The sequence below is a fragment of the Balaenoptera borealis genome (genome assembly GCF_965194805.1).
Source record: "Balaenoptera borealis genome assembly, chromosome: 12".
NCBI classification, from domain to species: Eukaryota; Metazoa; Chordata; class Mammalia; order Artiodactyla; family Balaenopteridae; genus Balaenoptera; species Balaenoptera borealis.
Genome location: NC_138869.1, coordinates 17,305,380 through 17,320,001, shown reverse-complemented (window position 1 = coordinate 17,320,001; position 14,622 = coordinate 17,305,380). Strand labels below are relative to the sequence as shown.

The window sequence follows — 14,622 nt, the reverse complement described above, 5'->3', positions numbered from 1 at the left end:
TTAATTACATCTCATGTTATTTATGAGAAAATTAAACCTTGCATAATACATGGCAGAGATGATTTTCAAACTCAGATCTGCCCAAATGCAATATTTCCATTCACTATGTAGGTAGGGTTTACCATCCGGAATTTATTTCACTTAACTGCTAAGAATCTTATCGAAATATTTTCTCAAATACCAGATTAATGCAATTTTTCTAACTGTCCAAATCCTGTGGAACTGCATGGACTCATAAACTATAGGGAGATAAACAGGAATGCAGTTTTTAAAACTCAATAAGGACAAGTTAAAAAATCATTGCATATATTTCTCATTTTCTTTCTCATTTCCTAATGCTCTTTCTCTAGTCAGAATCAAGGTGGATTTTGCCTGGATAAGACTTGATCTCTTTTACCCATCAGTTCTTAATTTTTCATGCAACTCTGGAGATTGGATGAGATGTCTGTGCCAAAATTTAGATGACTTATTTTAAGAACCTGTATGCAGAAGCAACAATTTAGAATGATTCAGTGTCATTTTTAGGGATAATGGTTTACAGTATTAATGCCATAATGAAGTTTTTAAAATCTCTAGTTTAATCATTTTCGAAGGCTTCTCAAACCATTTCCTTAAAGAGAAGAAAAAATCATGTCCTAACCTGACCTGGTACTCATGGAATAAAAGGAATTTTATTACATCAGAAATATAATAAAAGGGATTTTATTACATCAAAGCATCAAATTGTAGTCATGTTTTGTTTTGCACTAAGGACGTGTGTGTCCTCAAGGTGTCGCTCTGCACACCTCAACTTCAACAGTCTTTGGGTTCCCATGATTAGGTGTTACCTGTCAGTCCTGCCCACCAAACTCTTGAGTCCCTACCAGGCAGAAGCTTTCTTTTCATAATGTCTGTATCCTGAGCTGGCAGCCAAATTTGTATATGCTTAATTAGTAAAAGCAATAATATATTAGCTTCAAATTTGCCTAATTCTAGAAGAAGCTGGTAATGAAGACATGTATATGTATAAATTATTTCTTTAACATCTTTATTGGAGTATAATTGCTTTACAATGGTGTGTTAGTTTCTGCTTTATAACAAAGTGAATCAGCTATACATATACGTATATCCCCATATCTCCTCCCTCTTGCATCTCCCTCCCTCCCACCCTCCCTATCCCACCCCTCTAGGTGGTCACAAAGCACTGAGCTTATACACACTACCAAATGTAAAATAGATAGCTAGTGGGAAGCAGCCGCATAGCACAGGGAGATCAGCTCAGTGTATAAATTATTTTTAACCCTGTGAGCACTCCCTGAAACCAAGCCTTAGTGTGGAAACATTCCATTTTGTAACTGCAGCAATGCTATCCAGGTTTATTTCCTAGCTCCATTACTCCCTGATGTTGTACCCTTTAACAAGTGTTATAGCGCCTCTCTTTTCTAGTCAGTAAAATGAGGATATTAATGGTACTTAACTCATATAATTGTTGTTAGGATCGCTTGAAATAATCACCATAAAATACTTACCAGAATGGCCAAAATGGAGGAAATAGTCAATAAATGTTACTGAACTCTGATGTGCACAGCTACAGGGCTTGCAACCCTACAGAACATACTTGGCTTAGAATAATCCTCAAATCTGGTAACAGGTTATTACAGCAAATGTTTCAGACAACAAAAAATGAAATGGCACTTAAAACAATCATTGCTGAGAGGATTTGCATTTGGAAGGATGAAAGAAAAATCTTTTTGAACAATAATGTGTCTGTCACTTTATTAGACATTTTTCTTATATTAACTCATTTTTATTGGCAACTGTGTCTTTACTGACTCCAACTGTGATCTTTGGGCTTGTAACGTCTTATCTTTCTAACCAGATTTGACCTCCTTGAGAAAGGGGAACTTTCCTCCAAACAGAACCTTGGACAGTACCTTATAAGTATTTAAAAATACACAGGAACTTTATAAAACAATTGTGTATGTGTGTCTCTTTACACATTGTATGTAGCGTGTGTGTGTGTGTAGACAGAGATAGTCATATTCTAGGTACGTATAGAGTAACAAACATAATTGCATATAATGGAACGGTTTGTGAAGTAAACAGTTGACTATCAAAAAACACGAATTTACATCCTGATAATGATATTTAATTACAGATAGAAGTTGGGGAGGTCACTTACTCCTTCCAGACATGTGCTACCCAATAAAACTTTCTGCACTGATGTAAATGTTCTCTCTCTCTCTGCTGTCCAGTATGGAAACCAGTAGCTACGTGTGGCTCTTGAGCACTTAAGATGCAGCTAGTGTGACTAAGGAACTGAATTCATACATTTTATTTGATTTTAACTGTTTTTAACTTAAATAGGCACATGTGGCAAGTGGCTGCCTTACAGTATAGATATAGAGTCATGGAGGATGGGACAATATCATGCAAGAAGAGGGTAAAGTTGAATTTCCCTGATCTGGGTGCTGTAAAGGCTATTTTTCAGCAGAAGACTATCCTCTTTTGAAGTAGTATTAGTCTTCCATAATGCCTTAGGACTTTAAATTTTAAACTCCTTTTCCTTTATTTCTCCCAACAGACCTTGAAAACTTTAAAACAAGAACGAGAAGCACCGTGTCTGTCCGCCAAGGTCAGGGGATGGTACTACTGTGCGGCCCACCAGCCCATTCTGGAGGTAACTCTGCACCGAAATGTGCACACGTCACTGGCTGCTATTTTTCTAGCTGATTGTTCACCCTCTTGGCATCAGCAAGGGGGACAGTGTCATTTGTAGAGATTCCCAAAGTCCCTCTGTGTCGAGGAAGCATCGTCAGTGCCTCCCATAATTAGGATAGGAAAATATCAGATTGTACAAATGTTCCATCCCCCTGCTGTCTACCTGGCTCAAGGGGAAAGACACCTGAGTCAATCAAAATCAGAATCCTGTTGCTTGGTAAAGCCACGTAGGTAAAACCGCCAGCACTTCTTTCAACTTGATCGTATTAAAAGATGGCCTTGCTTCACTTCATCTCATTGTTGGTCTGGGAAGGGATCAGACCCAGAACCAAAGTCCCTTGACCACAGAATCCAAGATGACTTTGTAAGGACTCATAATGACTAGATCAGTTAGGAATGCATTTGATTGTAAGTCCCTGAAAACCCAGCTCACACTGGCTTCAGTGGACTTGGGTTTGTGTTGTTCTCACACACAAGACTTCCAAACGTATGTGGTATAAAGCTGGCACCACTTTTGGGGGACATCTTCCAGGACCCAAGCCCTTTCTTTGATCCTTCTCTGAAGTCCTAAACATGGGGCATGGCTAAGGCACCAATGTGCAGTGCAGAAAGGTAGAAATGGGAAGAGGGCAGGGCAAATGTCAGAAGTCTCTTCATTTCGAGTTGCTTTTGTATTATGGAAGGTTTGCTTTGCCCAAGGACTTTTATGTACATTTCATTGATCACTCCAGTGGCAAAAGAGACACAAAAATCAAGTGTTTTCTACAGATACATGATGGCCCTAAAAAATCATAATTTTGATAATAAGGGAGAATGCGGAGAGACGATGTGTAGGCAGTTTGCAGTGTCTGCAGAAAGGACTAATGATGACTGTAAGGTGACTCTGACTGCACATACAGAGTTCAGTAGTCTGGAGGTTTAATAGTTAGTGAGATTTATTAGGATTTCACTACAGTTTGTGCTGACAAGATTGATAAACTCCATTTGTGATCACTCTGGCTACAATTTAAGTTGATACCTGCTCTCCTTGTTATTACCTTAATTTTCCATTTGGCTTTACACGTGATGGAAAAAGAAAATATTTTAAACTGGGAATTTGAAAACACCATTTTATTTTTGTCCTGTCTTCAGAAGTTTTAACTTTTCCTTCTCACCTAATGCCCCCGCTAACGTTTTTAGCAGGAAATAACAATTAGTAAAACAGCTACATGGCTTGCATTTCAAGCACGGTGAATAGATAAACAGGTGGAAGAGGCAGGCACCCCTCCAAGTCTGGATGGAAGGTATGGAATTGTTAGGGTTTCTGGTGTTTGAGACTGGCAGAGAATCCAGATTAGATTTCAGGAGTTTGTCTTCTGAGAAATGGGTTTATTCTTTAGGACTTAATTTTCTCGCCAAGTTAGTATCAGAAGCATTCAATTTGGAGTCCAGGAGATGAATTCTGGTCCAGGCTCTATTTCAAATCATTATCTGATATTGGGCTACTATGTTCACATTCTCTATCTCTACTTATCTCTAAAGGAAGAGATTAAAAGAAATCTCTGAGATCCCTTTTAGTTCTATCATTACATAATAATTGCTGAATAAAAACTAAACATATTTATAAACTATATGTGCATTATTGAAGTCCTGTCCTTTATATGAGGAGAGCAATTAACTGGACATCTATTTAGGTTAAAGAGATGTTCACTCACATTAACAGTTCTCTTCTTATTATGAAATTTGATCAAATAAGAAAGGAAGATTTTGCCGATTTCTTCTGCAGGCTACCTTCACAGCATTAATCTTTCATAACATGGCAGCAACTCTGAAAATTAATCTTACAGCATATTGAGAAAAAAATACCCCACTAGTCCCTGGTATAATGATATCTTTGGGAAAGGCAAAGCACAAGAAGCGCTGTTGTGCTGCTCTACAGTGAATGAACCTGAATACTTTCCCCTTCCCACTCAGAAATATATTAAACATTTCTGTAGACATCCCCTGAAATTTGCTTGTCTCCGCTGGCAGCAGTCAGCAGCTCTGAAATCCAGTTCCTTGAGTTGTGCTGACATTCCTGACAGTCTTGATGGTGAAAGACAAGGAAATAAATATTCTCATTATGGGCTCTGTTAGAAACTGTGAGCTCAGTAATACTGTAGGCAAGGCAGGCAAGGCAAGGAAATTTGCGAGAAAACAAGGTGGATATTGAAGGTTATAAGAGAGCATCACAGACATCCATCAGTTTGGGGCAGTGGAGTCAATGATTATCTGATGAAATCTCCCCAGTTACTCAAAACCCTCCAATGCAAACTGTCCAGCAGTGATTCTCTCATTGCTTCTCCAGGCTGTGATCACCTTAAAGCTGGCAGCATCGCCAAGAGCCGCTGGATATACTGAGCGTTTTAAACCCAGCATATGGTATCCCAGTTTCTATTGTAACAGATCATGAAGAGGAAAGGAAATGAGTCAGCCTTTTATTGTATCAGTGGGATACTGGGTAATGGCATGAAATCCATTGTAAGGGATGCTGCATGTCCTATTTCAAAAGCTGTGCAGTGTCAGGCCTTCTTAGGGTAACATAGAAATGAGCAGCAATTAATCTACTTTGAAAAGCATTTCCATCAGCAGGTATTTCCAGTGCTCTATGAATCACCATGCATAGCATCTTTGTCATTTCTTGGTTAATAGGTACAAATTCAGATGTGATGTCGCATAGATTGTACTATTAAGTCTTTAACACAAACACCAAAAAATAGAAATCACTATGGATGATGGGGCTCTGGTTGTCTATGATGCTTCCTTAGATTAGAAACAGAGTATCTTGAGATCTAGAATTTTCACCATGCTTTCCATCAACTCCAGGGTCATTTGGCAGCAGGAATTCGTGATCTTCAACCACTCGTTAAATAGGAACAGAAGTGAGGTACTTTGAGATTCTTCCTCCTAGCTTACTTAAAACTGACAGCTTATTCACCGGTGAAATCCCCATGAACTGTTCACCAAGGGATGTTTTTGTTTCCACCTTCCTTTTATATGTCACCCAGATCCTTGCTACTCAAAATGTGGTCCCTGGACCTGAAGTATCTACCTCACCTGGAAGATTGTTAAAAAGACAAGAGTGTTGGGCGCCACACAGGGCCTACTGTATCAGAATTCAAATTTTAACAAGATCTCCAAGTGATTCATGTGCACATTAAAGTTTGAAAAGCCCTGAGCTTCACCTATGCTCCCCCCACACTCCGCACCTCTGGCTAGAGGTGTGCAGGAAGCAGAAGCATCACCAGGGCAGCATGTTAGAGCCACAGGTGCCCGGCCTTTGCCCACGGATATTCTGATTCCATAAACCCAGGGCAGGGTCCCCAAAACTGTTGTTCCAGTTGACTGGAACAGATTGAGGCAGCACCAGATTGAAGATCCACCCACTTTGACCACCTTCAACAAAACCAGCCCAGGTTCACCCTGCTGAGGTGGAGTACTTTGATTTCCACATCAAACCCAAGCAGAAGTGTTAAACATTTTTTATGTCCAATTCGTACTTAAAAGAATTTAAAATAAAATATAATCACTTCAGGCTTTCCTATATTTTTGTCATTGTTGTTAAGAGAGGTGAACAACTAAGAAAAGACTGGCTTTTTCTCAGGTATTCCCGTGAAGAGGTAGCATTTTACATTTGGACCGCTCTTACTAGGTCGTTGTTAGAGAAAGTATGCCTTCCCAGAGTATAAAAAAAGAAAGGCACATGATTCTGATTCTGAGATTATTTTCGTTGTTATGAGTTATAGAGAAACTAGCTATAATTGTCGTCGTTGGATGCTTTTATGCTGAACACATCCCCGTTAAACTTAGATCCCATTCGCACGGCACCAAACTCAGGGACCTTATAACAGCATCTGTAGAGTTCCTTATGGTGTTTATAATCTTTAGTTTACCTTATATTATCTTTGGATCCTTACAATAATCCTATAAGAAATAAGGATATGTGTTTCGTAGATAAGAAAGTCAAAGCAAAGAGATAAAGTGAGGTCACACGTTAATAAATGGCAGGTCTAGGAGTTACCTTTGCGTAGAATGTGCCCCATTTTTTTTATAGTCAGGAGACAACCGTACAACTAGTTTTTTGTACTCTGTATGCATTAGTTCTTTGGGTGCCATCCCATATCAATTCAATCTGAATTTTTTTTGAGATTGGTTCCTTTGACATCATTCATAGTTTTAAAAGCACTCCCGGTGATTCGAATATGTAGCCAGGGTGGAAAACTTGTGCGTCTGCCCTACAAAATCAAGTCGGTCTTGTCCCAGCAAAAGCTTTCTATTTGCAAACATCTCCAGGGGCCCAGAAATTTGATTTGATCTAGACATATCATGAATATTATAGTCTTAAATAAATCCATCACGCCCTCCCACAGCATGGTTATTTCAGCTGGATGTTTTGTCTTTTCTGTAGGACAGAGGTAAGAGCATGGAACTAGGACACCCACATTCTAATCCTAGTGCTGCTGTTAACTTCCTTGAGCCAATTATGTAACTTCTCTGAGCCCTATTCTTTTTCTATCTCCCCACACGGACTCAGCTTCCGGCATCAAGATGTCACCTTCAGAATCCGGCTCACCCAGTTTCTTAATTAGTCCAAACTATGCTGACAGGTCACTGGGCCACAACTAATCTTGCTATGCTAAAATGAGCATCCTTTATGCCCAGAATAATCTTCAAGACATCTACATTCTAGTCAAGAATGTATAATGAGTAAGGCAGGGAGTGCTTAATTCCCCTCTCCATGCCTTATTCCCATGCCTGCCCCAAACTGCCCCAAACTGCTTACCAATTTTATATAACTTTAGATTTTCAGGGGCATCCATATTAGCTCCAGATACCAACCCATTCCACTGCAGTCCAGACAGCTTAGCTCTTGGCCTTCATGCTTCACCCAAAGGTACATGCAGATTCCATTTTAATCCGGCTCCAAACCTCAAACCATAACACACTATCCTTTGGATTCTGAGTATTGCAACCTCCAGGTAGTCTAGTTACCAGGCCCCGCCTACCATATCAGACACCTTTGGATACTGACGTCTTCCTGGCTAGGTTCTAATTTTCTCACTCTGTTGATTAGACAACTGACCACCTTCCTCAGGAAGCAGTCCCTCCACTTCCAACTTATTCCTCTACTTTCTCTCACCGAGATTTCAGGCTCTCCTTCTCCATATCTTGGTTCCCAGCATAACTCTCAAATCCTCACACAGCATTATGCCAGCCAAATGGAATTTATCTTTGTCCTTTAAATCTCTCCAGTGTGTTGTAAGGATTAGAGACATAATAAATGTGGCACCAGTTTGCAAAATTCAAACATCCAAACATTCCTGATTTTATTAATTAGGCCTGGTTTGATTTTTTCATTTGCCTAAGCTTGGAATTAAAATTAAATCAGAAAATCGCTTGTCTTTGAAGACATATTATGATTCTTGATTTACATTCATGTAACAAATTTTATGTAGGCAAATATTTTTCAGATATATCTTCCAAGAGATTCATCTGGAATATGCATCTATTATTAACATAAACTCATCATGCGCTGGCATTGTGGCTTTATTAAAATGCTGATTTAGCCATTCTTCTAACATTTGAAAATTGCTCTTAAAGACTCAGCATGACAGTTGAGATGAACTCTGCCAAACATCTTCTCAGAGGCCAAGCCCCATGTAATTCTTTATGTTTGCATGTTACATTAGTGTGCACAGTATGTGCCTGGGCTCCATTCATTTCCTTAGAAGAAGCAAAGCATTAAGTGGGCCTCAGAGGAGCTAAGGGTTTTAAAATATTGCGGAGTTTTTTTTAAAAGACTAGGGAACATAATCCTCAGCTTATTTTGTATGGCAATTTCTTTTTTAATTTATTTATTTTATTTATTTATGTTTGGCTGTGTTGGGTCTTTGTTGCTGCGTGCGGGCTTTTCTCTAGTTGTGGCGAGTGGGGGCTCCTCTTCGTTGCAGTGCACGGGCTTCGCACTGTGATGGCTTCTCTTGTTGCAGAGCACGGGCTCTAGGTCCCCGGGCTTCAGGAGTTGGGCTCTGGAGCGCAGGCTCAGTAGTTGTGGCGCACGGGCTTAGTTGCTCCGCGGCATGTGGGATCTTCCCGGACCAGGGCTCGAACCCGTGTCCCCTGCATCAGCAGGCGGATTCTTAACCACTGCGCCACCAGGGAAGCCCTGGCAATTTTAAAAAAGCAAAATTTGAAAATTTTAGATGGTTATAAGATTAACAGTCACTTAATTGTCATGAAAAGCTATAAGAAGAGTCCCTTTCTAAGTGTGGTACCAGCCTCCTTTTCTGGTTATAGTGGGGACATGGTTGAGCGTGCACATCAGGATGAAGGGCCGGCATTGCACTTGAGTCATCTCGTTCTGTGTGTGTGTGTGGAGTGAGGGAAGGTGCCCAAAAATAGACTCAGTTTTTAAGACACTTAAATAACAAGTGATAAATTATGTTCTTAGGATCTTGAGTCCTTATTGTTTGGTCACCACTGAAATAGCTGCCCTTTGATGCCCATTTCATGTCACCTGAGAAGCGACTTACCTGAGAGATGCCCTATCTCCTGCAAATAAATTTTAGAACCACAGGTGTTCAATAAGTTAAGAGTGACCTTGTTGGAGATCAGTGATTGAGAAGAGGTTTTCTGGATGTGGGATCCTGGGAAATAATGTTTAAAATGCTGGTTGGAGCAGCATTGAAATAATACTGCTGTTCTAGTCTTCAAGAATATTACGGATCAAACTCTGGTAAACCAACTTGTATGATATTATTTCTATGGAAAATGCATTCTGAGTTCCACTTCTAAGCCCAAAACATTATATATTCATTTGAATACACATCTATTGAAATTCAGTGAGGAGAGGTTAATATTTAGTTAGTGATAGGTTCATCAACACCATAGTACTAGGTGCTTTTTTTTTAATCTTGTTTTAAATATTCTTAAGGCAATCCTGTTTGATGCTCCTTGACTCTGCCATGTTCCTTTGAAAAATACAAACCTGGATTCTTTTATCTGAAAGTTATTGAGCCAGTTCCTCCCTTTTTTCTTTTCCCACTTTGCTAACCAGTGGAGGTTATAGCACACAAGTGATCTAATCAGCGTAGAATAATGTGAAACAGTTTGGAAGATGATGCTTTTCTCCATTCATTAAACCTCCCTTTTTTCACCAACTGAGAAAAAAAAAAAAAAAAAGCCACATTGATCAGGGACTACTTGTTATAAAATTGTCTAACCTAAATGGCCTGGTGGAGTGTTTCATGTTTGGGAGGAGAGGCCACTAAGAGTTTTTGTCCTTACCACACCCGATACAGGCTCCATTTCTCTCAGCCATGAGATGACGTAGCTCAAAGAAGGAATCAACAAGGGAAGCAAAAGGGAGAAATCAGGCTCCACATTTCTAGAAGAATGGTGAGCTTCTCTATCACTAGATGTGACAAGAAGAACTGAGATGAATATTTCTGATGTCGGTTATCTCCAGAATTGGTTAAGCATGTTCTGTGATGCTACCAACATACTTTTTGCCTTTGAATTTTCCTGTCAGCTCTTTAAAACAATCTGAAGATTTCATGATGTTACTTTTGAATGCCTAGATGTCAACAACTATATACTTATGAGTAGAAGAAATGAGTTTGTATAGACAGCAAGCATTCCCTGGTCATAGAATAATTCTGAGCCCCCAGTTTCTTAACCTGTATAGAGAATTGCTGGTCTGTTTTAAAAGAAAAGTTCACCAGGAGTGGTAGTTGTATACTTTCTGCCTTCATTCCCCTTTCAGTTCTAGTAAGAGAGATGTTTAAGCTGTTTTTGCATCTATAGCAAGTCCCAGGCTGTAGCACTTAGAAATAGACTTAGCTACTTAATAGCAGTTAATTAAATTTCTTAGTGTTCAGTAGCCTAAAGAGGATCATTTAGTTTAGAAAAAAAAAAAAAAAAAGCAGAAATACATTTCAAGAATTTTCTTCTATCTCTTCTTTTTTCCTTCTTTGCTTTTATGCAGATGTTTCCATGTTCTTTATTTGGCTGAAACCAAGGATTTTAGTGAATTAATGATGGCCCTAATTACCCAGCTTCTCTCCTGATAGGTACTCTGTACTTAATTTAACAATAGGCACTATATTTGTAGATTTAAATTCAAGTTGGGAAGGTCTCTATTTTCTTTTCAAACATTAAAAAAAAAAAAAATCAAAATGATTATCTCCAGGTTTGATCCTTAGAACTGGAGGACCACTGATCCGTCACAGTGAGGGTCAGACACATTAGCACCAAAAGGAAATGGCATTTGGAAAGTGAGATTTGATCCATAAAAGCGAAATGATCTACAAACTGTGATCATTCAGCAAAGCTCAGCTGCATGCAGAGTTCCCTTTTGGAGTTGTCCTGTCCCAGAAAGCAGTGAGGGATGATGTTATGTGGAAACCCAGGTGCTAGTTGGGAGGTGAAGAGTCTGGAGATGTGAAAAACACATTACATACCCAGTTAAGAGTGCTACCAGGGGTGTACCAGCCAGAGCAGAACAAATGATCAACAGTGATCTTTCAACAACATGAACCTGGCTGAGCATTTCATAAATAATCCAGTGGACAATCACTGCAGGATATATGGCAAGCATTCTTGTTTTATTGCCCACTGGAAATATGAATCTCATCTTTTCAGGTGAAAAAGAAATGAGCAGCCCTTTGGATACATTTTCAGCAACAAATCGGTATTTTGTCAGGTCAGTACCTCATGATGTTACATTGAATTAAGCAGGATAATGGTGCAGTACATAGAATGAGGAAATGCTGGTTGAGTCCTGGAAATTTGGAAATAGACTCAGGTTGGGAGATCAGAAATTGAAGTCTCAAAAGTGGAATATTCACCACTGTCAGGGATCTTGATCCTCTGAGTGTGACGGCACAAATAAGTTGGCGGGCTTCCCTGGGGACGCAGTGGTTAAGAATCCACCTGCCAATGCAGTGGACACGGGTTCAAGCCCTGGTCCAGGAAGATCCCACATGCCGCAGAGCAGCTAAGCCCGTGCACCACAACTACTGAGCCTGCGCTCTAGAGCCCGTGAGGCACAACTGCTGAGCCCGCATGCCACAACTACTGAAGCCCGCACGCCTAGAGCCCATGCTCTGCAACAAGAGAAGCCACCGCAATGAGAAGCCCATGCACCGCAACGAAGAGTAGCCCCTGCTCGCCGCAACTAAACAAAGCCCGCGTGCAGCAACGAAAACCAAAGCAGCCGAAAATAAATAAATAAAATAAATATATTTTTTTAAAAATCTTAAAAAAAAAGTTGGCCATTTTTCTGATATATTTTTAACTCATTCAGTTTAGTTTTCAGACATTTAAGAAGAAAATACCTGGAGTTGGTCAAATCAAAGAACAGACAACACAATGCATTTGGACAAGTAAGGTTCACTTTTATAGGCAAAGGAATAGATGGTGGCATTTTGTCTAAAGGTAGGATTATAGCTTCTGATTTAAAAGGAAATGACTTAATGAAGTCGCAATAGCCACTTTGTATGTCTCTATGAAATACACATTAAATCTGGACACCTATTTAAAACATTAGGTGTTCGCCCGTTATAAAGGAAACATTTTTCTAAGGAATCCAGAGGAAATGTTCTACCATACTTACCAACACACACATACATGCCGTACACCATGTTTCCCCGCCAAAAAATTACTAGGAAATTAACAATTCTAGCTAACACTTTATAGGGAAGGAAGCTAACATGGCATATTGGGTGTGGACATAGCAAAAGGGTGATATCAGTTTACTCTGAAGGTGGAAACTGAAGCAATAGAAAGTTCCATCTGAGTTCCTCAGATAGGAATTCTGGAAGCTGCCCCCCACACACTTTTGGAGGAATAAAGGGATACACCCATTTTTGGTTAGTGAAGCTAAGACCTGGATAGAATTACAACCAATGTTAATAGACAAAGTTAAAAAAAAAACTACTCCATCATGGTGACCTAAGAAAATATTCAGTGTTAAAAGAGGGGATGGGTGGAAGGGGGGAAGTGTCAGCTATTGCCTGAGGATGCAAAACAAAACAAACACCAGAAATGCATGTGAAAGAGATGTCTTAAGAATATACAATAAAATTAAAAGATGCATCTCTGTTGTGCCTTCTGTCAAGCACAAGAAACCATGGAATCTGTGAAACAAAGATGCTCATGTGAAGAGAGACCTAACTCTGATACTAACTGGGGTTTAAAGGGAGCTAACAAAAATTAGTAATGAAAGAATTAAAATCTGGAATGCAGACTCAGTAAAAAGCCAAATGAACATTGTAGAAAATTGAATTAGTGATAAGCATGACTAACTAAAGTTGTTTTGTTTTGTTTTTTAATACGTAAAAGGAAAGAATAATGATCAGGAAGCTTTGTAAATATGGCAGTTAGGGAGTAAAGATCTAATCTATATATAATCAATGTAATTGATAAAGATATTTGACCAGTATATATGTGTATACCATTTTGTTTTATATCATGACACACTTATTGTATTTTCTCCTCTTTGAGAGGGAGCCAAAGGTATTCTTTATTTTAATAATTAATGGAAATAGAGATCTAGGTAGACATAAAAACAAAATGTGTACCTTCCAAGTTGCTGAAGACAGTTCAAAGAAATAGTAATCTATTAAAGCAAAGGCCAAAAGGAAAAATGAGTAAAACAGCATAAATAAAAACTACACAAAAAAAGATGACAGATATAAGAATATATGACTTGTGGCAGAAAATATAGAGGCATAATTTCTATATTTAATGAGAGCATACAATTGAATTAGAAGTCTGTGTGATCTAACCAAAGTATGATGGCATTTATTTCAAATAAAATATTCTCTATAAAGTAGACTTTAAAAGAAAAGAGGGTAGAATTATTAGTTTAGGACCAATTATTATTCATATGCAAAAACAGTAAATTGGCAAAAGATACTTTTTATTATTAAATACACAAACCTCAAGGAAGGCATTCCAATTTTATTCTTTTAAACATCGCAAAACATAGGGTCAAAATTTATAATACTCAACATTTGGAAATACAAGGAGAAATTACTAAAGTACGTTTGTAATGTAACTTGATAGTTAAGTAAATAGAAATAATGATACAAAACTTTGAATAATGTAATAATACAATATGTATTTATGTACTTCCTTTTCTGGTGCCCATATAATGCTTATTTTAATTGGTTATGTATTAAGCCAAAAAAAAGAAAAGGTTCAACAAGTTGAAATTGTATAGATCAGGCCTTATTTTCTGCCATAATGTAGTTACACTAGAAATTAGCTATAGATCAGTTTTACACAATGACCACAACCACAATTTTTTTTTTAAAATCAACTCATGTAAATTTCAAGTCTGCTTTCTAGTATCTCCTGGGTTGGAACAGAAATAAAACCCATAATTTATAGACGTTTCAAAATTGAAGGAATGAAAACAGATCTACGCTTAACAAAATTTATGAAAAGTTTACTCTGAAGCAAGTCAGTAACCTTAAATTCATTATTAAGCAAGGAATTCTGGAAATCAAAATCAGTAAACTAAGTATTCACCTCATGAAGTTAAAAAAGAACATGAAACAAACCTCAGGGAAACAGAAGGAAGACAAAGGTTGAAATTAGTGGATGAGAAAATAGAAAGAGTACACAGGAGACAGCACAGAAGAGTTTTGATAGACAGAAGAAAAGATAAATACAAGTGTATTCCTCTCCAAATATAATGAAGAACAAATAAGAGGAGTACAAATACAGTCAGCCCCCTGTATCCACTGGTTCCACATCCTCAGATTCAACCAACCAAGGCTCGAAAATATTCATGGAAAAAAATTCCAGAAAGTTCCAAAAAGCAAAACTTGAATTGGTTGCTTGCTGGCAATTGTTTATATAGCATTTACCTGTGTATACAACTAATTATGTAGC

The 14,622-nt window shown here is 38.4% G+C and overlaps 1 protein-coding gene across 9 annotated transcripts in view; it reads left to right on the top strand.

Moving 5' to 3' along the window:
- CNTN4 (contactin 4) overlaps window positions 1-14,622 on the top strand; it is a 950,427-nt gene that overhangs the window by 705,880 nt on the left and 229,925 nt on the right. For all 9 annotated transcript variants that reach the window (XM_082345360.1, XM_082345363.1, XM_082345356.1 and 6 more), the window contains one exon: window positions 2,564-2,659. In XM_082345360.1, coding sequence (XP_082201486.1) covers window positions 2,564-2,659 — 96 coding nt within the window. The remainder of the gene's footprint in view (window positions 1-2,563; window positions 2,660-14,622) is intronic.